General features: G+C 35.3%; 1 protein-coding gene across 2 annotated transcripts in view; it reads right to left on the bottom strand.

The window, feature by feature from the left end:
• Positions 1 to 25284, bottom strand: part of CPNE8 (copine 8) — a 227624-nt gene that overhangs the window by 47606 nt on the left and 154734 nt on the right. For both annotated transcript variants that reach the window (XM_058743122.1, XM_058743121.1), the window contains exon 14: positions 5146 to 5192. In XM_058743122.1, coding sequence (XP_058599105.1) covers positions 5146 to 5192 — 47 coding nt within the window. The remainder of the gene's footprint in view (positions 1 to 5145; positions 5193 to 25284) is intronic.

Genomic DNA, 25284 nt, shown 5'->3' with positions numbered 1-25284 from the left:
CTTTGAGATGTAAATCTTCTACTACCCAGGGATGTCTTTCTCTAGGACCTGGAGACATCCCTTTGAAATGTAATCATGGAGAAAGAGAGCACTCCTATCTCCTAGTCTGTTTGGGAAGCTAGGAGCCTAGCTTCAATAAGTGCTGACTAGCAAACAGGCCAATGACCCCTGTAAGGTCCCTCAGTACTTTTTCATTAGATCACAGAAGCACTTAAAATCCCTCCCACCTTTTGTTTTTGAGGAGTTGAGTTCAATTTTTTCCCTATATCCCAGTAGACTCGACCTCCAGTAGACTTTCCTCTATGTCAACAGTCTTGAGTAATGTCTTCCTTGCCTGTTTAAATTGTCTGGTGCAATTTTTCATTGACACTTTATTCTAAAATTAGAATTTTGCACTTGGTCAAAAGCCCACTGGAGCCACAGGGGAGCAATACCATTACTTGACTAAATGGTTATCTAACACAACTCTCAAATACAAGAAGAGTTGTTACCTATTGGCTGTAATAAGGCGACTAATTCTATCTCATTAAGACAATCATAACTTAAAATTAAAATGCAAATACCACTCATACCCTAGCATGTCTAAACATCTTCGCCTATCATGCAGAGCAGGGCTGGATCCCACTCATGCAAGGACGTCACTTCTTTCAGGCATCTATCTGTGTCAGACCAGTCTCTTCACTGTATCACTAATGATATCTTCCTTCCTATCTCTGCCTCAATTGCCACCTTGTCCTGAAATTCACTTCATTCTCTGCAGCTTGTTTTATTTGCACCAGACAACCTTCCTTGTTTATTCCAACACTTATAGTCTTTTTTCTCCTACTCAAATGACTCTTGTGTTCTGCACCACAAAATCTGGCAATTAAAAATTTGCCAAATTGTCCATTCTTTGAATCTGGGACCATGTTTGTATTATCTCTGTATCTGCAACAATGCATATGAAAATGAACGTGTGGTAGGCTGATAACATTGGGGCCCGAGTTACATGAATAATAATTATGATAGCAGGGAATTTAACATGTATTGAACACCTTACTTCAAGGTAAGTCCTTCAACAAACCTATAACATGGGTACTATTTTATTGTACCCATTTTTCAGATTAAATAACTTACCCCTACTGGCATAGTAAAAACTGATAAAATTCAAATGTAAATCTAGGCAGTCAGATTCCATAATGTTTATTCATAGCTAGAACTCTATACTTAAGGATTTTGTAATACTTTAAACACTGGATATAATGAAACTTATATTTGATTTTGTTTTAGAGTTACATTATACCTTTATAAAAAATCACACTTGAATACATTCTTGTTAAGGAAGTTTTATTGATATATAATTCACATAATTTACAGTTCAGCCACTTTTATTACCTCAAAAAGAAACACTGTACCTATTCACTATTGCTCCCTTATCATTCCATCCAGCCCAGCTCTAAACAATGATTAATCTACTTTCTGTTTCTATTAATTTGCTTATTCTGGACATTATATATAAATAGATTAATATGTAGTGTTTTGTGACTAGTTTCTTTCACTTAGCATGATGATTTCAAGGTTCACTTATGTCCTAGTATGTATCAGCGTTTTGTGACTAGCGTCTTTCACTTAGCATGATGATTTCAAGGTTCACTTATGTCCTACTATGTATCAGCACTTCATATTTCATTCCTGTTTATTCCTGAATAGTATTCTCCTATATGAATATACCACATTTTGAAAACCATTTATTAGTTGATGAATATTTGGATTGTTTCCACATTATGGCTATTATGCTGCTATAATCTTTTGTGTACAAGGTTTTGTGTGGACATATGTTTTCATCTTTCTTGTGTATTCATCTAGGGGTGAAATTTCTGGGTCGTATGGTTACTGTATGTTTAACAACTTGAAAAACTGCCAATGTATTTTCCAAGGTGGCTGCACCATTTTACATTCTCACACACAGTGCATGAGGCTTCCAATTTCTCCACATCCTCATCAACACTCATTATGCCTGGATTACAGCCATTCTAGTGGGTGTGAAATATTATCTCATTATAGTTTTGATTTGCATTTCCTGATGCCTAAGTTTACTCAGTATCCTTTCATGTGCTTAATGATCATGGGTACATCTTTTATGGAGAAAGGTCATTCAGAACCTTTGCCCATTTTTAAATTGGGTTATTTGTCTTTTTATTGAATTATAAGAGTTCTTTATATGTTCTAGATACAAATCCCCTATGAGATGTATGACTTGCTAATATTTGCTCACATTCTGGGGTTTGTCTTTTCACTTAGTTAATAGTATCCTATGAAGAATAAAAGAGTTTTTATTCTGATGGAGTTCAACTTAATTTTTTTTCTTTTGTTACTTGTGTTTTAATGTCATTTAAGAATCAACTGTCAAATCCAAGATCATGAAGGTCTATCCCTATGTTTCCTTCCAATAGTTTATACTTTTAGCCTTTACATTTAAGTCTTTGATCTAGTTTGTGTTAATTTTGTTTTTGATATGAGAAAAAGGTCGAACTTCAATCATTTGCATGTGGCTATCCTGTTGTCCCAGCACTGTTTGTTATAAAGACCATTTATTCTTTCCCCTATTGAATTGTCTTGACACCGTTCTTAAATCAGTTAACCTTAGTCTCATGGGTTTATCCCTGGAATCGCCATTCAACTTCATGGAACTATATATCTATCTTTATACCAGCATCATGCTGTCTTGATTACTGCTGCTTTGCTGTAAGTTTCAAAAACGGGAAGTATGAACATTCTTACTCTGTTCTCTCTTTTCATGTCTGCTTTGGCTCTTCTGTGTCCCTTGAACTTCGATATGAATTTTTGAATCATCCATTTATTCAAAAAAGGCCTTTCAGGTTTTGACTGAGATTGTATTGTATCTGTTGATTGCTTTGGGAAATGTCCTCTTAACAGTTGAGTTTTCCAATCCATGAAAACTGTATATTTTTCTGTTTATTTAGATCTTTAATTTATTTCAATAATTTTTTTCAGAGTATAGTTTCTAGAGTATAAACTTTGCACTCACTTTGTTAAATTTTTCCTAAGTATTGCATTACTTTTGATACTACGTCAATAGAATTTTCATAATTTCATTTTCAGACTCTTCATTGGAAATACATAGAAAAAGACCGGGTTTTTATATATTGATCTTTTATTTTTCCATCTTGCTAAGTTCATTTCTTAGTTCTCATAGATTTTTAGTGAATTGATTCCTTAGGGTTTTTGTACACAAGACTATGTCATCTGCAAATAGAAATAGTTTTACTTCTTCCTTTCCAACCTGGATTTTTTTTTATTTCATCTTGCCTGATTGCCATGACTACAACTTCCAGTAGAATGCTGAACAGAAGTGGCAGAAGCAGTCATCCTTGCCCTATACCTCATTTTAGGGGAAAGCATTAAGCTATGCTAGGTACGGGTTTTTCATATTTTCCCTTCATAAGGTTAGTAAGTCAATTTCAATTCCTAGTTTGTTAAGTGTTTTTATCATGAAAATATGTTGGACCTTGCCAAATGCTCTTTTCTGCACCAATTGAGAGAATGATGTGATTTTTACATTTTCTTCTATTGACATGGTATGTTATTTGCTTTTTGAATCCTAAGCCAACCTTGTATTCCTGAGATAAATTTTACTTTCTTAGGATATAATATTTTCTTAATATGTTGGTGGATTCAGTTTGCTAGTGTTTTATTGAGGATTGTTATATCCATACCCATAAAAGATATTGATCTTTAGTTTTTCTTTTCTTTGTCTAGTTTTGATATCAAGGTAATACTAACCTCATAGAATCAGTTGGGAAGTATTCTCTCCTTTTCTATTTTTTGTCAGAGTTTGTGAAGAATTAATGGCAACTCTTCTTTAAATATTTGGTAGAATTCACCAGTGAAGCTTATATGGACATGGACCCTGATAAACTTTGAGGGTATTTTTTTATTACAAATTCCATCTCTTATTATAGGTCTATTCAGATTGTCTATGTCTTTTTAAGTCAGTTTCAGTAGCTTGTGTCTTCCTATTCAATAGATTCTTGCTCTTCTAGTTGTGCTAATGTTCATTAGTGAATAAAAGTAGTGTTTTAAATCATTTAGACTTTGTTTTATTCTATGTTTCATGTTTTACTAAATAAAATACATGAATAAAAATAATTAACTTGAAATCATAGTGTTGAAGAATAAACTTCATATTTAATCAAAGGTGAGTTCAATTAGATTTTGGTCTCATCTCTATTCTTAATTCTAGTACTAACAAGCCAAGATGTATTTAGTAAAATGATTTTATGAATACGAGTTTCCTCATTTATATAAGAGGATGATTGGAGTAAGTGATCTCTAAGGTTCTTTCTTACCTGAAAATTCTATTTTGTGCAATGTGAGTCACTGAGAGAAGTGTGAAGTAAAGGGAATATAATGTGAGAGCCATAAGCACAATAAGTAATTTAGGGGGAAAAACTAGATAAATATAAATTGATGGCAAATTCTGGTAAAAGTTAAATAATGAGATTTAAGTTATTAGGATACATAATCACTCATTTCAAATGATTGTTCTGTTTCAGAAAAAGTTACTTCAAAATAAGATTTAAAAAGCTGACTCTCTTTTCTTTTTGAAATGTTTGATAGGCAAATTATGAATATCTATAATGGGGTATTACATGACACTCCCTCTAAATTAAATGTAAATATGTTAACATGAGTAATTTTTAAAAACAAATAGTCAAGTAAAAACAAAGAGAGTTGCATAAAGTACAGGTACTTAAGGTACTATAAAATGAGGATAATTCAACACACTTCAACAGTATAGTTATGTATCAAGATGAAGGAAGGAGTGGGACAGAGCACACCATGGGCTTAACTAGATCTGAATTTTTAAAAAAAATATGTGAAATAAAAATTATAATACTTCAATATTTAATAAATTTGAATGGGACTATTAGGCCTTTTTTTTTTTTTTTGCATTCCCTTTAGTCATTTGTATACCTGAACTATTTCATAATAGTAAAAAGAAAGGAAAAGTTACCTGAATTTTATATGAAACAACAGTTCAGAAGGATATAAATGTAGGAATCAAATATCTAAACTCATGAAAATAACTATCTTTCAATTAATTGCTAATATTTTTTACTAGTGGATAGTCAGAATACTCACCATTTGATGCTGTAAAATCAATAGCCACTGTGAAATTGATTTGTGTTCTAGAATACAAGTAAACAAGAATCATTAATAATGAAATAATCTCATAAAAAAGAGTTTGACTTCCATTTGTGTTATTTTTTTTTTTTTTAGCATCATTAAGTTTCTTAAAATATAGTATATACCGGATAGCATCAAGATAGGCAGTTTTACAAGGTAAAAGCGTGGCAAAACACCTTTATAATCATACAGCTGTAAAATATGAAAACGAGTGTTAGGAATAAAAATAGCTCCTATTTGGGAACACAATAACTGAGTGAGGGTCGTATAATAAAGAAGTCAAACTGCAAATAACGATTTGCCAGTCTCCAATGCCAGCATTTACTATCAATTTGCTTTTAAAACCATCTTGCAGTCATTGTTGAATTATTATGCCCTTAAAAGTGTGGCACAGCTGAAATCATCTCTAATAATATCATTCCTAAACCAATTCTTTCCACAATCCTGAACACACAGGACTTTCTTCTGCTTTCTTCATAAATGAAGCATTTCAGATCCTGATCAGTATTCTTCTGTGTGTGAATTTATAGACATAGATAAATATTTATATAGATGATATTGGTTATATATAGTTTAAATTTTCAGCACAGTCCCCCAAAATTATTTTACTGGGTTAGTTCTGTTTTCTTTCCCTTTTTTTCTGATAGAAACCTAAAAGGTAGCATTTTCATAAAAAAAAATTCACTCTTTTGGATACACATCTCTGACTCTTTCTGTATGTAATTTTAACCCTTTCTTAGCAAACAAGGGGAAAAAAACCCACAAATAAGCAACAATGAGATGATTACTTGGATAAGATACAATCACACCTAATTTAAAAAATAATTTAATATAAAAAGTAAGCCATTTGAAAACATGAGTGCTATAAATCACCTTATTTTTAGAGACAAATTACTTTTGACATATTGCACAACTCATTAAATACTTCAAAGTTTGGAACTGCTATTTAAATGGTGCTGATGATGACGAATATAATGATGACGATGGTGATGAGGTTGATGATGATGATGGGTACTACAGCATAGGGTCCCTTGTGGTTCTCTGAGTATAAATTATACTAATATTTCCTTTTTTTTCTACAAATTCAGCTTCCAAATCCCTAGACTATTCAGGTACTGAAACATATTCCACATTTTTTTTCCTAAGGAATGAACAACCTTTTGTGCTTTGCATTTAATAAAACTAATATAGATTCTCTTTATAGCTATAAGCAATTTTTTTCAGTAGAAATTAGGTTTATAGGCTAAGAATATAGGCTAATTTGGAGCATGACACTAACCCGTATGAACCAAAAGGAGTTAAAAACTTTTAGAAAAAGAGTGTTTTTGAGACATCTGGGAGAACATTTTGAGATAATAAATCCCTTTGAGGAACTGAAAAGAACAGTCACCATCAGCACATTGCTTCGTCATTCTGGTGCAAGGGAGAGAAGTGACTGTAATACAGGGTAGTATGGTGTTAATAGAGGGTAGTATGGTGTATTAGAAAGGTGCAGCTTTTGCATCTGAAAGAACAGGGTTTCAATTCCAGCAACCCAGTTGCTGACATTAGTCATGTTTCAAAACATGGTGCCTCAGAGGTCAGGTGCCTGGCACGCAATAATAGCAAGAACTAACAGAAAAACTAAAGGAAATATTATATCTCTATATATTTATATGTGTGTATATATATATATATATATATATATATATATATATATAATGTGGATTACAGATACACATTATATACTATAAGCATATAAAATGTGCTTTTACATAGCTTGTATCAACTAATTTCATAATATTTTTTAAAAGACACCATTATTCTCCTTTTATAGACAAGGATTCTATGCTCACAAACTTCATAATTTTTGACACAAGTAATAAATGCCAGTATTGAAATCTGAATTCACATCTAACTTCAAAGACCACATTCATAAACTCTATACATACTACTCTGTTTCTACAATTAGATATTTATAAACTGCTTGACTATAATAACACAATAAAAGATAGTGATTATTATGTTACAAACAAAAATGATCCTATACAAGTATCCTTATGATAAGAATGCCAGGGCACATTCTTGTGCTTGGGCAAATTAGCTCATCTACCAAGTATGTTGTTAAATATATAAATCACAAAATTATCAGTATAAATATCTTTTTATGTTATTTTTTTCAAATGACACCTCTTTAGAAATGAAAAATAACTCTGAGTTTCAAGAACATATATTTTAGCACATTATAAAGGGCAGTTTAGGAGTCGAGTCTTTGATTCAATCTCCCTTAGGTTGTAGGGACAGACACCTTGTCTTGATTCAACTGTCTCTTGTAACACTGTCTGCACAATGCTTTGCCAATATTGGAACCTCACTGTATTTATTGGGTGATCGAATGCATTCATTTTATGCTTGCTTCTAATCTGTTCTCCAGGAGAGCCCAGGATGTGTAGCATAACCTCCAACTTCTTAGAAGCATTAGTTGCAGATTTTAAAAAAATTCAGTAATCAGAGATACAATGGTCCTTTCAAAGCCAAAGCTGTGCCTAGCAAAACTATAAGGAAAAGGCATGACTATTAAAGAACTATACTGTATATAAGAATAAAAAAAGAGTAGATATTTATTATTAAACTACCTGACTGAAACCTCTAGCTAACAAAACCTTTAGCTAAATAAACTAAATTACAAAAGCAAGCCAGTTAGGTAGCCCCAAAATAATGAGGTATTAAAAAAAAAAGAAGAGAAAACTTTAAAAAAAAAAAAGAAAGGAAGGAAGGAAAGAAAGAAAAGAAGGAAGGAAAAAAGAAAGAGAGAGGGAGCCTCTTATCATACCATTTGGGTTTATTCATTTAAAAAACTACAATTCAACATTCATAGAGCATCTTCTGATTGCCAAGCACTATGTTAAGAAAACAGGAGCAAACCAAAAACTATCCTTGAATTCCTAGAGTTTATTTACTATTGTAGCTTTTACTATTAAAAAAAATGACAAAAATAGCACAGCAGTTTATCATAGAATTCATAATCAACAGCATAACCTAAAACTCCACTGTGCATATACTGTGGATAACAGCTTATTTATTTCCAGGATTCCCAAGTTTCCATTCATATTATAATGTATAGTTGCTATACCAAGTGTTACATTCTATGTATTTTGGAAATATTAATTAATAAAATTTTAAAGAAAGTTGCTAGCAATACTATAACTTTAAGCTAGAAGACAGATTTCTTGAGGACTTTGATAAATGAATTGTGTCATAAAAGTAAACCAAACAAAACATCTGCACCAGTAATCCTGTTATCCTTTTTCATTCTTTAGTATTGCATGAAGCCTAATGTTGGAAAAAAAAAAAAATCAATCAGCATCAAAGTAAAACATCTGAAGTCGCACAAGATGACTCCTGGCAGAATATTCATAAAATGATCACATACAAATCCTTGAAACATTCTGCTTAGGAAGCGTTACTTTAGCTGTCATTTTGCATTTTAGAAGCAGACAAGAAGGAACAGAATTTCAAGAAACCTGGATAGGAGTATTATATTATACAGTATAAATAAAGGCATGCCTGCCAAATTTCATGAGTTAGTAGTAACATCTCATAAGACTTCTCAATGCATTATGTCCTAGTACTGCTAAAATATATACTTGGAAAATGTCCTTATTTTACTCTGCCACCTTTCCAAAAGCTGTAAATGACAAATCAGATGTCAACACGGAAGATTTAACCAGCACAGCAAAGATCCATAGAAAACAAGCATATATATGTATGTCAAAGAAAATGACACATATGCATGCATCTGTGTGCATGTGCATGCACACACACACACACACACACACACACAGTAATACTATCTTGGACAACTTTTCTACAACTGTCATTATGAATTTGTTATTGAGAACAAACAACTGTGATGGGGGTGTGCAGGACCGTTTTATTTTTTTCCCAATTTCAAATTCTGTTCAGCTACACAAACTGAACATTATCAATATGAAAGATGAACTGTTGCCATCCTCCATTTTAAAGTTAATCTTGACAAATGCAGGTTCTGATTCACCTGCTGTTGGAATTTAGAATGCTTAAATGAAATTGAGATGCCCACTTAGCTCTAATATTCCTCTTATTCTCACCACGCTGGCACCAAGACTATGCTTCTGCCTTGATAAACCGACATGCACTCTCTTTCTCTCTTGGGTTCTAGAATCTAGCCTGAATCTCTGGTTCACTTGCCTCAGGCACCACTATCATCCAGCCCAACCCTTCTTACCACTAGCTCACCATGGCCTAAACCCTTTCCTTTATCAGCTTTTCCCTTTTTCTTAAAAGTAGTTTAACTACCTAACAATTACAACAACAAAAACATTACCTGATTCTAAATTTTGCTGCATCTTCAAAATCCCTGCTTCCCGTGCCCATAAACAAGTCAAAGGATTAATTGCCCTCAGCAAGTGAGATCTAGAATGATGGCAAGCTTTGAGATACACAAATGTAAATTCAAATATAAACACTTTCACCTACTTGCAATATGATCTTGCAAAAGCTATTTAACCTCCCTGCAGCTCATTTATACTAAGTTAAGGATAATAAAACCTTCTTGAATTGTTGTTTTGAGGACAAGCACCTGTCCTTTAGCAGGCACTCAATAAGTAGTTGATGCTTATTATCACCATTATATTTTTTTAAAAATTTTAAAGTATATTTATTTATTTTTGAAAGAAAGAGAGAGCACAAGTGGGGTAGGGGCAGAGAGACAGAGAGAGAGAGAGAGGATTCCAAGCAGGCTTCACACTGTCAGCGCAGAGCCTGACATGGGGCTCGAATCCACAAACCTTGAGATCATGACCTGAGATCAAGAGTTGGACACTTAACCAACTGAGCCACCCAGGTGCCCCTTATCACCATTATTGATGCTAGCTTTTTTGGATCTGAGTTAGCATACTTCTTTGAAAACTGGAGCTCGCAGTGCTTATCAAATTTCTGGACCTACCAGAGATTCAGGTTATTTCTCAGAACCTGACTCTCCCATGTCAGATTTTCTTTCCTTTATACCGGCTACAAAGGTCCCAACGTGCCCAACTCCGAACTGCAGCACAGTAGAAATGTGCTACCTGGGGGGCGCCTGGGGGGGCTCAGTCGGTTAAGATTCTGACTTCAGCTCAGGTCATGATCTCACAGTTCATGAGTTCAAGCCCCGCATCGGGCTCTGTGCTGTCAGTGCAGACTGCACCTCTGATCCTCTGTCCCCTACTCTCTCAGCAACCCCCCCCCCCACACACACACACACTCTCTCTCAAAAATAAATGATTTTTTATAAATGGTGTTATCTGGGTACCTCCCAGATGGGTACCAACAAAATCCCTTGGCATAAAGTAACTGTAAGCTATGACTCGTGCCTTATTTTCTTTTCTATCCTTCCAAACAGTCTGGATTTCTGATGGATCAGTAAAATGTCAAAAGTAAGAATGAAAAGCAATGGGACAAACAATGTGGTTCTTCAACTATTTACATTAATATTCTTGATCCTTACTAAATCCAATTTTCATCAATTACCAAACCTTTGTGCTTTCTCTAGACTTTGAAGATTGAGTTCAGTATTTTTTAACACAATAAGAGGGTTCTGAAGTACAACTTCACAGAGTCTTGCAGTTAAAGAGCTTCTTATCAAGAAAGGTATTACAAGATGGCCAAAGTTTTTTCAAATCGCTAGTTTAGAAAATATCTTACAATTGACCTAATCAAAATAAACAATAAAACATCACCCCAAAGAAACAAACAAACAAAAATGCAAGCACTATCCAACAGCATCCCATTTAATGTGAGGTAGGTGCTGAAGAGGTAATGAACCCTAGTAGAAATACTATGAACTTTTGACTCATAGATTGAGGAGCTTGAAACCCAGAGTCACAACTAGCTAGCTAGTTGTGAGTCCTCTGCAAGATTACCAAGTCTCTGATCCCCAGCTTTCTCATATGATAAACAGGTAATAGCTACATTGAAGAAGTCCTCTAATAAAAATAAAACCCTGAAGTACCTGCTTATAACAATTACTCTACATGCTGGAGGACAAATCTCCTGAAGAATCCATGTCATCGTCTCCTAGTTCATATGAATCCTTTCCTCTGCTGGGTCACAAGAGACAGTTCTCTCTTAACATTAACACATATTTCTTTTTCATTACTTCTTCTCATAGTGTTGGTCATTGGTATATCAAGGATAGGGTAATAAACTCCCAACCAGTGTAGACAGTAGGAAGTGCATTGTCCGTAGATGATTTAAAACCAATAATTTAATCTTCTAATACTCGGTCCACATTTTAATATCAGCATAAATCAGCAATTCTAAACAATGTAAATGATAAAATTCTCCTACTCTATCACAACCTGCCCACCAGGTCAACTGCCCACCAGAGAGGAACTATGTTAGAGAATGTGTGGCTAGAAGTGCATACTCTGATCATAAAATATAACTAAGAAACTGCCTGATACAAAACATTGTCAATGTTTGGGCTAACTTAGTGCTAGTTCTCATGACAAAACATACATGCAGTTTCCTTGGACTGTGAAATAAATGCCTCTGAAAAAATCATTTGAAAAATAACATAAGCTGTTAATGAAACCACACTCTTAAAAGATGTACCTGGACATCTCTAGCCTTTTCAAACATGCATTTAAACATGTAAAAATCAGAATCATGCATTAACCAAAACAAAGTTTATGAGTTTTAATATTCATAAAAGTTTATTTTCTAAATCTTAGTTTAGGTTAGTTTAGTTTATAGATGATAATATTCTATGTGAATGTATTTATAGAAGGCAGAATGGCTTTGTTTTTATTAGATTTACCCCCATTCAGTGTTGCAGGGTTTAGCTCTCCACTGATTTGATGAATATAAAACACTTGGGTGCCACAACAAGAAACACTATAAAAAACCTAGACAAGGATATTCAGTTTTCAAATAAGAAATTGGATTAGTTAGGAAAAAAAAAAAAAAACTTACAGTATTTCATGTTCTGGCAAGATGTGCGCCCTGAGGCAACCTATCCAATATAACGCTCCCAATTTTATAAAAGTAAGGCAAACATTTTACAACATCATTGAACTTGCTTCAAGTATTTTTAAGGAATAGAAATCCTTGTGGAACTTGTTGATAAGGACTTACTGATATTTAACTCACCCTTAAAATAAGCAGTATCAAAAGCCCACGTTAGCCTTTAAAATTAGCTTATAATGGTAGGTAGCTTTTTTATCCCCTCAAAGACTTCTTACTTTTTTAAAAATAGAATATAAACTTTTTATTTATAATTTCAGACAAATTTTAGAATCAGGATCAAGAGTTTGGGTTGAAATTGGAATGTAGGGAATGTCTTGGCAATTCCTCCAAAGAGAAGTGAACTATAAAAAATTACTTTTATTGACTCTGTAAATTTGAATATATCTTTTTCTCTCCATGTCTCTGATAAGCAGGACAATTACCACCAGTGATATTATGAAGACCAAATGAGATAGGACACATTGGAAATTTAAACAAGTTCAAATTATTCAGAAAAATAGTAGCTAGCATTTATTGGGGTTAACTCTCTGCTACTGAATCCACATAGCCGCTGCATGAGATATGCACTATTATTTTTATTCCTATTTCATATAAATGGAAACAGGTTATGCTAATGAGAAACAGATTTAGAATTTGAACTAGGCAGTTAATGCCAGAAGCTAAATTCTTGATCACTACTATGCACTGCCTCAGTTATCAGCAACCATATCTTTGCAATTGACCTGACGTTTTGTCAAATATTTACTTATGATTTTAATTCCTTCCCAGAATTATCCCACTTAGTGTTTTACCTATCACCCTCTCTCATGGTCCCTTTCTGCTAAGATCTGAGGGAGAACAAACAGTCCATGGTTTTAATCTTGATCTCGTCTTTCCTTGAAGTCACTACAAACCCAGATATCAGTAAAGTTGAGATAATTTCTGGCAGAGGCAACATAAAAAGCATTTTTTCTTATTCCAGAAACCCTGATTTATCTGTTTTGTTTGGTGATTGTGAAATGCATTGTGGAAAGAAGATAAAGTCTGAGAGACACAGACACGGGGGTTTATAACATAGGTCACTGAATTGTCACACTCTTTGTTTAAAAGTCGTATTTGTTGGGGCGCCTGGGTGGCGCAGTCGGTTAAGCGGCCGACTTCAGCCAGGTCACGATCTCGCAGTCCGTGAGTTCGAGCCCCGCGTCGGGCTCTGTGCTGACTGCTTGGAGCCTGTTTCCGATTCTGTGTCTCCCTCTCTCTCTGCCCCTCCCCCGTTCATGCTCTATCTCTCTCTGTCCCAAAAATAAATAAAAAACATTGAAAAAAAATTTTTTTAAGTCGTATTTGTTTATAACGTTTCATTATGCTAAGAGATTTGGGGGAAAAAAGAGTAGAAAGACAGGGTTAAAATAGCTTTCTCACTAATGTGGATTTATTCAGTGGTTACTTGGTGTTTAGCTCTATTAAAAATATTTTAAAATTGCCAAACTCCTTGAGAAGATAAATCATATAAACAGACAAATTAAAATGACACCCAACAAAACTAGTGAGCGCTCCATATAAGTGGTAGGGACTTTTGTAGCTCATGGGAGGTTGGTTGAGAGTTTGGGCTTTCGTCAGAGGAAGAAAAAGACAGTCTGTAGTCCTGCAAGTTTCTAATACATTTAATAGTCTAATAAAGCATGGACTAGGATTGAACGTTGACATGAATGGCATGTGAACATGAATTTTAGACTCAGATGCAGAATTTGTGATCTGTTTTCCTCCTTCATCTGCCAGTCAAAGAGATATGGAAAACTTTATAGATATTTGTTCTTGGTCATGTTACTGGCGGAGTGAAGAGTTTCATGAAGACTTCAGACACATAGAGGACTGAAGGGCAGACAAAACCAAATTAATATTTATGATTCTACCCTGAGATAGTTATAGTGTGATCCATTGGAAATATAGAAATATGTATTTTACAGATCTGTAGAAGTCAATAAACACATTTCACAGATAATAATTGTAATAATGATAATGCTACCCTAAAGCAGAATCTCAGATTTCAGAGCAGTTGTGACTTTATATGAATCTCACATTGTCCTTATTAGTTATTGGGTATTCAAAGCCATAGATTAGAGATTCCTGAATAAATATCTTTAGTTGCTAATTATATCAGATTTTTAATATTTAAAATGATTTCTTAATAAGTAAACAATAAAATAACTACTGGGATAAATGTACAGAGTATAATTTTAAAAAAATGACCTCATATTCAACAATCCAAAAGAGGCAGTTTTTATTACTCTACAGTGAGACCTCCTTTATAGATATTAGTCTTGTACTTAGAAAATAAACCTCTCTATGACCTCAAGTCATAGAATATGTCTCATGCTCCAGGAAAAGCACAGGACTGTTTCACCAAAAACAAGTTCTAAAAATCAGATTTTTATTTCAGAGAATATGTGCATAAATATTGGCTGATTTAGAATGCATCGGTCTCATATGCTCACTGTGTGGCTGAATCCATAAACCTATCACAGCTAAACAGAATATTTGAGGAACTGAGATTGTGAATGAAAGTATGGCTTCACAAACAATCAGGGTTATATTTTCATGTAAATATCTACATCAATAACAACAAAAGCAATGGAAACCTAGAACACCCAATACTAAAAATTAGGCTATCATGTTCCTTTGAATAGGAAAATATTAAAGGACTATGAAAATAATTTTGTTTAGTATTTAAATGTGTTCATTCTTAACTCTGCATAATTTCTACTTAGATTCATGAGAAAACAAATAATGTTCTTATAATTTTCTATTGAATTATTTTTTGTGAGCTGACACAAGAAGAGAGACGAAATTTTAAAAGGAAATTCAAGAATTCCTTTCTAAGAGTTTAATCACAAGCTGTTATTCCACATCGGTCACCTGTTTGCCATCTTTTGCTTTTCTCATGCTCCTACACATGCAAGGGAAATATTTTACAAAATTAATGCAGAGCACAAAATAAATGCAGGAAAATCTCAACTAACTTTATTTTGGATAGCCCAGAGCCAGCCAGAATACCAACTGTTACTCATATTGTATATGATGATTTTTTAACTTTTTTGAAGACCTCTAGCTTTACTTGTCAACTAAAGTTCAGCATAATCATAAATTAACAAGAGTTTCTCCTAGATTAGAAAAAATATGAATAGGCCCCTGAACTGATACCACCCAAATTAGCAACAATGATGCTAACCCAAGTCAGCCATAAAACAATCCACAAACACCTGTAACAACTATTGCCATGTTCCTGCAAGTTAAAAGTGAGTAATTACTACAGTTCATTATAAAAACAAAGTGGAATTGAACACTTTGTTCCAATCACTTCAGAAATATCATACTTACTTGGAAAGATGGCATAGTAGCTCTTCAAAAAAGCTAACCTTGATAATTCCACAAATCTTCAAATGTACTAATATGACCTCCAAAATACTACTTTGGGTTGCTTGGCTGATTGCAGCCTAAAGTGCCAGCTTATTTCATTGTTCTTCAGTGTAATCACAGGATAAAAGGGAAGAACAGATGGCTAAATTAAGAAGAGTCTTATGAGATGTATGCTGAAGAGGAGTTCAATCAAAGACTAAGAAGATGTGAATACTGGGGAAGTTCAGCTGAAGACTTGACCACAGTTAAAGGATGTAGCTTTCGGCTACCTTTCTGTCTTCTGTCTTCAGTTGAAAATACTAAATCTTTTAGGTAGAATGGTGGAAGAAGCAGCAGAGGAAAAGCAAAACAACAACAACAACAACAACAACAACAACAACAACAACAACAAAAAATGGGGGGGGGGAGGGTTGAAACTTGGGTTTCCAAAGACATGAGCTTTTACAAAAGACATCACAAGAGCTAATAAACAGAGGTTTCATGGATAAAAACTGACTCAGCTCAGTCAGCTGAGCATCTGACTCTTGATTTCAGCTCAGGTCACGATCCCAGGGTTGTGGTATCAAGCATCATATTGGGCTTTGCACTGAGCATGGAGCCTGCTTCAGGTTCTCTCTCTGTCTCTCTCTCTCTCCCTCTGCCCCCTCCCCCTGCTTGTTCTTTCTCTCTCTCTAAAAAAAAAAAAAATTGACAATGACTTATAACATTATCAATTCATCAAAAATAAAAAAGGAGTGGCACTATTGGGTAAGGATATAGTAAACTTTCACATACAAATGAAAGTGTTCGGAGTGTAAATGATTATTACTGCTACCCTTTCAGCAACACAATTTAGAAATATCTAACAAACTATAAAATATACATTCCATTTCATTGAACAACATTCTTCCTAGGAAACGTCCCTGTAGATATGCTTAGTAACGTACATAAAAAGTTTGCACCAGGATTTTAACATTGCAGCCTTGTTTATAACAAGAAAATAAAACGGATGCAACTGAAGTGTATATCATGAAAATTAAAAAAAAAAAAAATTTAACGTTTATTTTTGAGACAGAGACAGAGTGCCAGTGGGGAGGGGCAGAGAGAGATGGAGACACAGAGTCCTAAACAGGCTCCAGGCTCTGAACTGTCAGCACCAAGCCCAGTGCAGGGCTAGACCTCATGGACTGCGAGATCATGACCTGAGTCAAAGTCAGAGGCTTAACCATCTGAGCCAACCAGGCGCCCCAATCACAGAAAAATTTTAGACTAAATTATGTACATCCATATAATGGAAAACTTAAAATAAAGTAGATTAAGTACTGACAAGGATATATACATATACACAATATATTTAAATGAACAAAATATACATTATAGAATATTGTGCACACAAATATCTAACTATGATCATCTCTAGAAGGTATGATTACAGAGGATCTAGCTTCATACTAAATTATGTTCATTTTACCTAATTTTCCTTTTTACCATTCACACTTTATGTTTATAATGCAAAACACAAATATTTTTATGCCTAAAATTTGGGAGACATAATACTTCTTTCCCCCAAACCTGAATATAAAACACTAATAAAATAAGAAAAAAAGAAGAATTTCATTTTTGAAAAAAAAATAATAAAGAATATGAAATAAAACCAAAGTATTTAACAATTTTAAGACTTTAAGTTGTAAGAAATTCTGACTGATGTTCGCAAAAGTCAGTAGCCACTTACTGAAACTATACATAATTGTCAATTATTATAATTTTCCTAATTTATTTTATTTTATTTTATTTTATTTTATTTTTTTTTTTTTTAAATTTTTTTTTCAATGTTTTTTTATTTATTTTTGGGACAGAGAGAGACAGAGCATGAACGGGGGAGGGGCAGAGAGAGAGGGAGACACAGAATCGGAAACAGGCTCCAGGCTCCGAGCCATCAGCCCAGACCCTGATGCGGGGCTCGAACTCACGGACCGCGAGATCGTGACCTGGCTGAAGTCGGACGCTTAACCGACTGCGCCACCCAGTCGCCCCTATAATTTTCCTAATTTCAAATGAATGCAGCTCATTATATTCCATGTTACTATTATTCAGAAATTTTTTGTAGTTATGTGTCTGTTTTTTACATGACTTCCCTTCACTGCAGTGCATTTATCTACTTGAGTAGATTATTGAGTTTCTTAATAGCAAGAGTAGAAAGCCAAAATGTTTCGATGTCTAAACAGGTGGAAAAAAAAAATGACAGAAATTTATCAACAAAAATAAAAATAATGTACTGAATATTTAGATTAGATATTTGTAGCTATACTTCCACCTTGGTTTTCATATTGGTGTTTTCCTCTCAAATTGCTATAATTTGTTATTTTCATACCAACAGAAATTTTTAAGAAAGCTAGGAACATGAAACTTTACCCTTCATTTCTTATAATCAGAACCCATCAGGCATTCTATGAAGTAAGTACTCTGATCAATCCCCATAACTCACAGTTAAATGAAGTTTAAATCTTCATAAATATCTAATAATAAAATTCTTAGATATTCCGCATGCTAAGCAATCACCTTCCATTAGGCTAGGTAAATTAAACTGTATTTTTGACTGACATCAATTAGATCATAAATATTACATACATACAGACTAAAAGTTAAGTAAATGAGCTTCTTTTTAATGATTTTTGGAAAAAGAGAAAATTATCAATGAAAATATTACTCATGAAAGAAAGAGGAGAAAGTAGGTGAGCACCAGGGGAAAGAGACCAATGGAAAGATGACTAAAGTTAATTCCCATGAGGCATTTAGCTCTGGCTTGACACATAAGTAGGGAGAAGATGCTAGCTATTATTATATACAAATTACATTGTGTAGTAAGTTGATAGGTTAGAGTAAGTCTTCTGTAAGAATATAAACAATAACTTCAGAGAACTGGAAAATAAGTATCATTAAGGCCATGAAAGAGCTGGAAAATCTAGTTGAATGCCATCATTTCACAGATAAACTATAGAACTAGAGACTCATGTGAACTGTAGGAAACTGAAACTTGGCTATATGAAATTATTTGTCTGCCATTATATGTCATGAGGAGTGTCATGATAAACCACCTCATGGTATCATTAATAAAAATCAGAATTTAAATTCTTTACTCAATTGCTTAACAAGTCCTTAAGAGCAAAGACACATAAAGACAGACTACGATAATTATTTTGTCTATTGATGTGCATTTCATCATCAAAAGAAACAGCATATTAACAATTCTATATTATACATATTACAAATAATGATAATAGGTAAGTGTGTAATTGCAATATATTTAAAAGATAATACATTTAATATATATACCTACATATGAAGATAACACATTATATGTAAGTAACATTGTTATGTTCTGTTTATGTTCTGAATATATCCACATATAAAGTAATATAAGTCCAGTTAGATTGAAATTCAACCTTTATTTTCCCTGGCCCTATTTTTAAATCAAAAATGGATTCTTATAAAGGAAGAATTAGGGGCGCCTGGGTGGCTCAGTCGGTTAAGCGTCCGACTTCAGCTCAGGTCACGATCTCACAGTCCGTGAGTTTGAGCCCCGCGTCGGGCTCTGGGCTGATGGCTCAGAGCCTGGAGCCTGCTTCCGGTTCTGTGTCTCCCTCTCTCTCTGCCCCTCCCCTGTTCATGCTCTGTCTCTCTCTGTTTCAAAAATAAATAAACGTTAAAAAAAATTAAAAAAAAATAAATAAAGGAAGAATTAGAAGACAGGAAGATATGATTAGAACAAAGTGTACCTCATAGGTTGGGACTCCATTTATATACAGACATCTGGCAAAAAAACGTCACTAGTGTTTCTTCCAGAACACACTTCCTATACGTAGGAAGTGTGTAAGTCAAAAAAGAAAAAAAAGAATCTTGGAGGTTATAAGCAGCAGAAAAATGTGATAACATGATATAGTCAAGACCATCATTGCTCTAGATACTGTAGAAAACCTATTTGGCGTAATTAGTCCTAAGGATCCTCAAAAGGAGAATATGCACAACCAATAAGAGATTTATTGGTAACAGATTTTGAAAATGTCTTTTACTAGTAGACTCACATCAAACTATTACTAGATTGGCACTGCTGACAAAACATACAGGGTGTTTCTTTCATATAAATACACATTTCACGTGGTCACAAAGTAAAAGAAAACAAAACAAAAACCAAAAGGAAATTTTCACACTTAAAGCTTCTGATCATTATTTCAACACACTAATTATAGCCAGATATAGCAAGCACTTTTTTAAAAATCTTATAAAGAGAATGTTAAGGAATGTCCATTGTTTTACCATCTTTTTTTTTTTTTTATCAACTATTATTTATAGCTCCTAAGGTGTTTACTTAGACAGGAATCTATTTTTTTTAATAACATTTATTTATTATTGAGAGAGAGAGAGAGACAGAGCATGAGCATGGGAGGGGCAGAGAGAAGGAGAGACACAGAATCCAAAACAGGCTCCAGGCTCCAAGCTGTCAGCACAGAGCCCGCCGCAGGGCTTGAACTCACAAACTGTGAGATTATGACCTGAACTGAAGTCAGACACTCAACCGACTGAGCCGCCCAGGCACCCCAGGAATCTATTTTTTTAATGTTTATTTTATTTTTGAGAGAGAGAGAGAGAAGGAGACACAAAATCCAAAGCAGGCTCCAGGCTCTGAGTTATCAGCACAGAGCCTGACGCAGGTTTTGAATCCACGAACTATTAGCTCATGACCTGAGCCGAAGTTGGATGCTCAACCAAATGAGCCACCCAGGTGACCCAGGAATCTATTTTTAATGTTTTACTTAAGGGGGGGGGGAGGGCCAGAGAAAGAGGGGGACAGGGAATCTGAAGCAGGTTCCAGGCTCTGTGCTGACAGCAGCGAGCCTGATGTGGGGCTCACATTCATGAACCATGAGATCATGATCTGAGCCAAAGTCAGACGCTCAACTGAGCCACTCAGGCGGCCCTACAAGAATCTATTTTTTATGACCAATTCAACTGTCCATTTTCCATCTTCTAAAGATAAAAATATGCATAGACATTGGAATACTAAGGAGAGTTGGCAATGAGGGAGAAAGGGGCCAGGGAGAGGTTGACAGTTCTGACTCCATCTTGCAACTTCTGCCTATTGTAGAGTTCTTGGAAGAGCAGCTATTTCCTATATGCATGATAAACATCTTGAGGTTCAGATATCTAGAAAGTTTCCTGACCTGTCCCACAATATTGAACAAAAGAGGTCAACGAATCACTGAGCAATCTGAAATTTCTCCATCACTGCAGTTTTAAACTCTAAAAACACCACCTTCCCTTGATCTCTTCAGATAGGCACACCAACTGTGTTGGGTTGTCCTTTTGCAAACCTAAATAAAGATTTGTCTTTTTCGTTGCTCATAGGTTCATTCCTGAAGTTCTTTAGCAATGGGCGATGAGGATGGGATGTGAAGCAACCTCCTAGGTACCTCCTATGAACCTCTGGACCTGCCAAAGTATACATGGAAGCCCCTTGTTGCTTCTCTTCCTGTGGCTTCTATAATCCCAGGAGGTGATTAAGGTACAGTCTTCTCACATCTCCAACCTTGGAAGAGGTCAGGAGACTTTTCTTTCAGGAAATTTCCTCACTTCAGAACTGCTAACAATTCACGCAGGGATTATTCCAGTATAAAATGGGTACCAATCTCTCAGAAAGAGCTCTTGCTGATCTGCTGTCATCTAGCCCCTCCGCTGGTCTTATGTATAAAAACCATAGCCCAGGGAGCTGTACATTTGTCTCAACCTGGGTTCAAATTACTGAAGATGGTTTAAAACCTCACTGGCCTCGTTGGGGCACCTTTGCTGTCCCTAAATTGGTATATGTAAGAGCAGAACTCTAGAAGCAAAACTATCCTACTTCACAACATCAATAGGAAGTCTATTTTAATTGGTACTCAGAAGCTTCTAAATGAACCAATGATTTCATCATAGCCTCTTTAAAGTCAAAGTCGGAGTTATTGGCCCTAGTTCTGATAGTCGGGTACTTTCTTTCACCCCCCTGGTCCAAAACAGAACTTCTAAATCTTTCAAAATTTCCTACATCCACCCCAAAATTCAGAACAGTTTACTTGACAACTAACATTGACTATCAGTGCCTACATTCTAGGTTCTCCTGACCTTTACCAACTAGTATGCATGCTTTGTTGGACCTACACAGGCCCAAGAATGGATGGATAAATCTGGATGGGAAGATTCCCTATGGGATTTTAAACTTCCTTATAATGAAACCCTAGAAAAACCTTCTAAAAGTTAAAAAAAGTTAAAAAAAAATAGCTGCAAATTTAATCAATGTGATTCCCTATATGTGGCCACTTCCAACAAATTAGAAGGCAATACAAAAAACGACTCAAAAAAAGGAAGAACCTGTTTCAGAGCTTTTTGATAATTCAAAACAAAATTTGTCTGATTCTGGAATCCCTAGACTGGATAAAAGGGCAACCGAGTTGTTTAATTCAATGTTTCCAGAGGGCCTCTTTGATTCAGTCTCAACTCTGGTCAAATAAAATGACGCCAACTCGCAGACCAAAACTCCTTTACCCTTGCAACCACTGCTAAAAGACTGGCAAAAGCTGTCAAAGGAGAAAAAGAAAGGTGAGTGAATAGACTTTTGAGCTGTCAAAAACAAATGATGAAGTTTATGGCTTTACAAATAGCAAACCCCAAATCCATGCCACAAGTTAAAACATCCAGCTCAACTGATACAACCCTTTTTCTTTTGCAAAACACCTAGACATTTCAACAAGGAAAGCCTGAAATACAAAAGATTCCTCCAATAGAATCCACAAATCTAAAACACAATTCCCTTATCAGATTAGGGATGCTCTGAGGACAAAGGGGATTTTTCCCTTTCTCCTAGCAAACACCACAGGAGAAATTCCTATAATGATTCAAAATGAAGACCATTTCATTCTCATAGACTCTGGAATAATTTAGTCAGTCTTCAATCCCTTTCTATTTTCCAATCCCCTTCCTTGGAGTAGAAAAGTATTTACCATGATCGGGGTGACTAATCAGCCACAAAAAGGAAAAAGGAAATATTTTTAGATCTGCCGTCTCAATCTTCAGAATTCCTAATTCTATCTATCTGCCAAATACTATTCTTCCGTCAGTCCACTGCCCTCCCATTCCTAAAGGTACCTGATCAGTTATGGGCAACTTCCTCTACCAATATAGGACACATAATTTCAGCTTCCCCAATAACCATTCAAATTGATCCACCAAAGTCCTTATCTAATATTAAGCAGTACTTGTCAAGCCTTATGGCCATTAAAAGAATAACTCATATTATTCAAGACCTTATCAACTAAGGATTGGTCATGCCCAGTATGAAATCTTGCAATACTCCCATTTTTTCAGTTAAAAATCCCATAATAGAGGATGGCATTTTGTTCAGGACCTTAGGGCAGTTAACACTACAACCCATCACCCTACTGTTCCTGACCTCTCCACTCTCCTTTCTAACATACCCACCAAAACAACTACTTTTTCTGTTATTGACCTATGCAGTGCCCTTTTCAACATCCTCATGGACCCCCAAAGTCATTATCCTTTTGCTTTTACATGGAACAATCAACAATACACTTGCACAGCCCTACCCCAGGGACATATCAAAAAAGCCCTATTTCTCTCAAATCCTCCATGCTGACTTGAAAGATTTTGATTTCCCTGGGAAATCTGTACTATTACAATATATAAACAATTTTATGCCCCCCCCCACCCTAAAGGCCTCTCTCATTGACATGAAGTATCTTCTCCAACAATTAGCCAACAAAGGACACAAAGTATCTACAGATAAATTACAATTCTGCTCTGTCTCTGTCAAATTCCTAGTCCACCTTTTAACACCGGTTGGGCTAAAAATAGAACCAGACGGAACTACCATCACGCGATTCCCTCAACCCCAGACTAAAAGACAATAATGAGGTTTCCTGGGTCTTACTGGATCCTATCACCTTTGGATTCCTAATATTCCCTCATATGCTCTCCTGACTGCAACCCTCTAGACCCTAACCCATGGCCTCAAGAGACCTGTGATGCCTTCATACCTTTAAAAAAAACAGCTCATCTCTTCCCCAACTCTAGGATACGCTAATTACCAACAGGCCCTTCCTTTTAGTCCATGAACTTTCTGGTAACACCTTGGGAATCCTGACCCAAAGGTATGGAGGCCAACAATGCCCCACAGACTTTACAGGGTATTGCAGACTTTAATCAGGCCCTTTGGCCAAAGGATTACCTCCCTGCCTCCATGCCCTAGCAGGCACCTTCATACTCCTTACTGCCACCAAACAAACAAACAAACAAACAAACAAACAAAAAACAACCGTACTAAATTCTCCCCTATAGATATTAGTCCCACATAGAGTTAAAACTCTCTTAGGGGAGCCTGAGTGGCTCAGTCAGTGAAGTGTTCTACTCTTGATATCCACTAAGGTCATGATCTAGTGGTCATGAAATCAAGCCCTGTGTCAGGTCCATGCTGAGAGCACAGCCTGCTTAGCATTCTCTCTTTCCCTTTCCCTCTGCCCCTCCCACCCCTCCCTCAAAATAAATAATAAAAAAAAATAAACATTTGGAAAAAAAAAAAAAACTCTTAGATTCCCACCACACCAAACATCAATCCGCCAGTCCATCTATCCTTTCCAATCATTCCACACTCTGGTCCTCTTCTCAATCTGCTACCTGACTTCCCTTACCCCTCAAAGATTCAACTGAATTCATTTGCATCCTTGTAACTGACTCATTACTTACTACTCAATTAGACCTTCATAAATTTCTCCTACCAAATCCACACTCTACTTGGTTTATTGATGGATCTTACATTAAAAATGGTCAAGGAAAATACAGTGCAGGATACTCTGCAGTATCCACTGAAAAAAAGATCAAAGCAGGCTCCTTGCCCCAGGCTCATTAGGCCCAATAAGCTAAATTACATGCTCTAACAAGAGTATGCCAATTGGCAATAAATAAAGCTCTCACTGTCTATGGAGCAGATATGTTTTTGGGGTTGCCCATGATTTTGGTATGCTCCAGAAACAGTGAGAGTTTCTAACATCCTCTGGCCAATCCATAAAAACAAAACTTATATATGAAAACTGCCTTGACACCATTCTCTTTCCCTTTTAGGCTTAGCTATTATAAAAATTCAAGCTCATTTCAACTTTGATATCCCTGAAGCCAAGGGCAATCATGCTAACCAGGCTGCCAAAAATGTGGTGCTTCAAACTTCTGATTTACAAACAACCATCTGTATGACCTTCATTCCCTTAACCCAAATTACTTAAAACAAACTCAACAAAACATGACTGAAGATGTAAAGGAGAAATGGATGAAACAAGGCTCCTATGAGAACTTCTCCAAAACAACCTTTGGGTGGGACCAAATAACAAACCTGAACTACTAAAAAGAGCCCAAAGAGCTCCTTTAAAAATTTATCCAAAATATGGCACATTAGGGCACAAGTAAAATTGTCCAGTGGGCACAACAGCAGTATCGGAAACCATCTCCAACTGTTACCCAACAAATATTTCAAAAATTTTCCCCTTGCACAATCCTGCAGAACCATATCATGCTGCTTTAGGTCAATTCTCAGTGGGCCATTTGACATCTTGCAAATTGATTTCATCCAGCTTTTCCCATTTATCAAATATA

This window comes from Neofelis nebulosa, chromosome 8 (assembly GCF_028018385.1).
Source record: "Neofelis nebulosa isolate mNeoNeb1 chromosome 8, mNeoNeb1.pri, whole genome shotgun sequence".
Classification (NCBI taxonomy): domain Eukaryota; kingdom Metazoa; phylum Chordata; class Mammalia; order Carnivora; family Felidae; genus Neofelis; species Neofelis nebulosa.
Note: the sequence above shows the minus strand (reverse complement) of the source record. Positions and strands in the feature narration are given on the sequence as shown.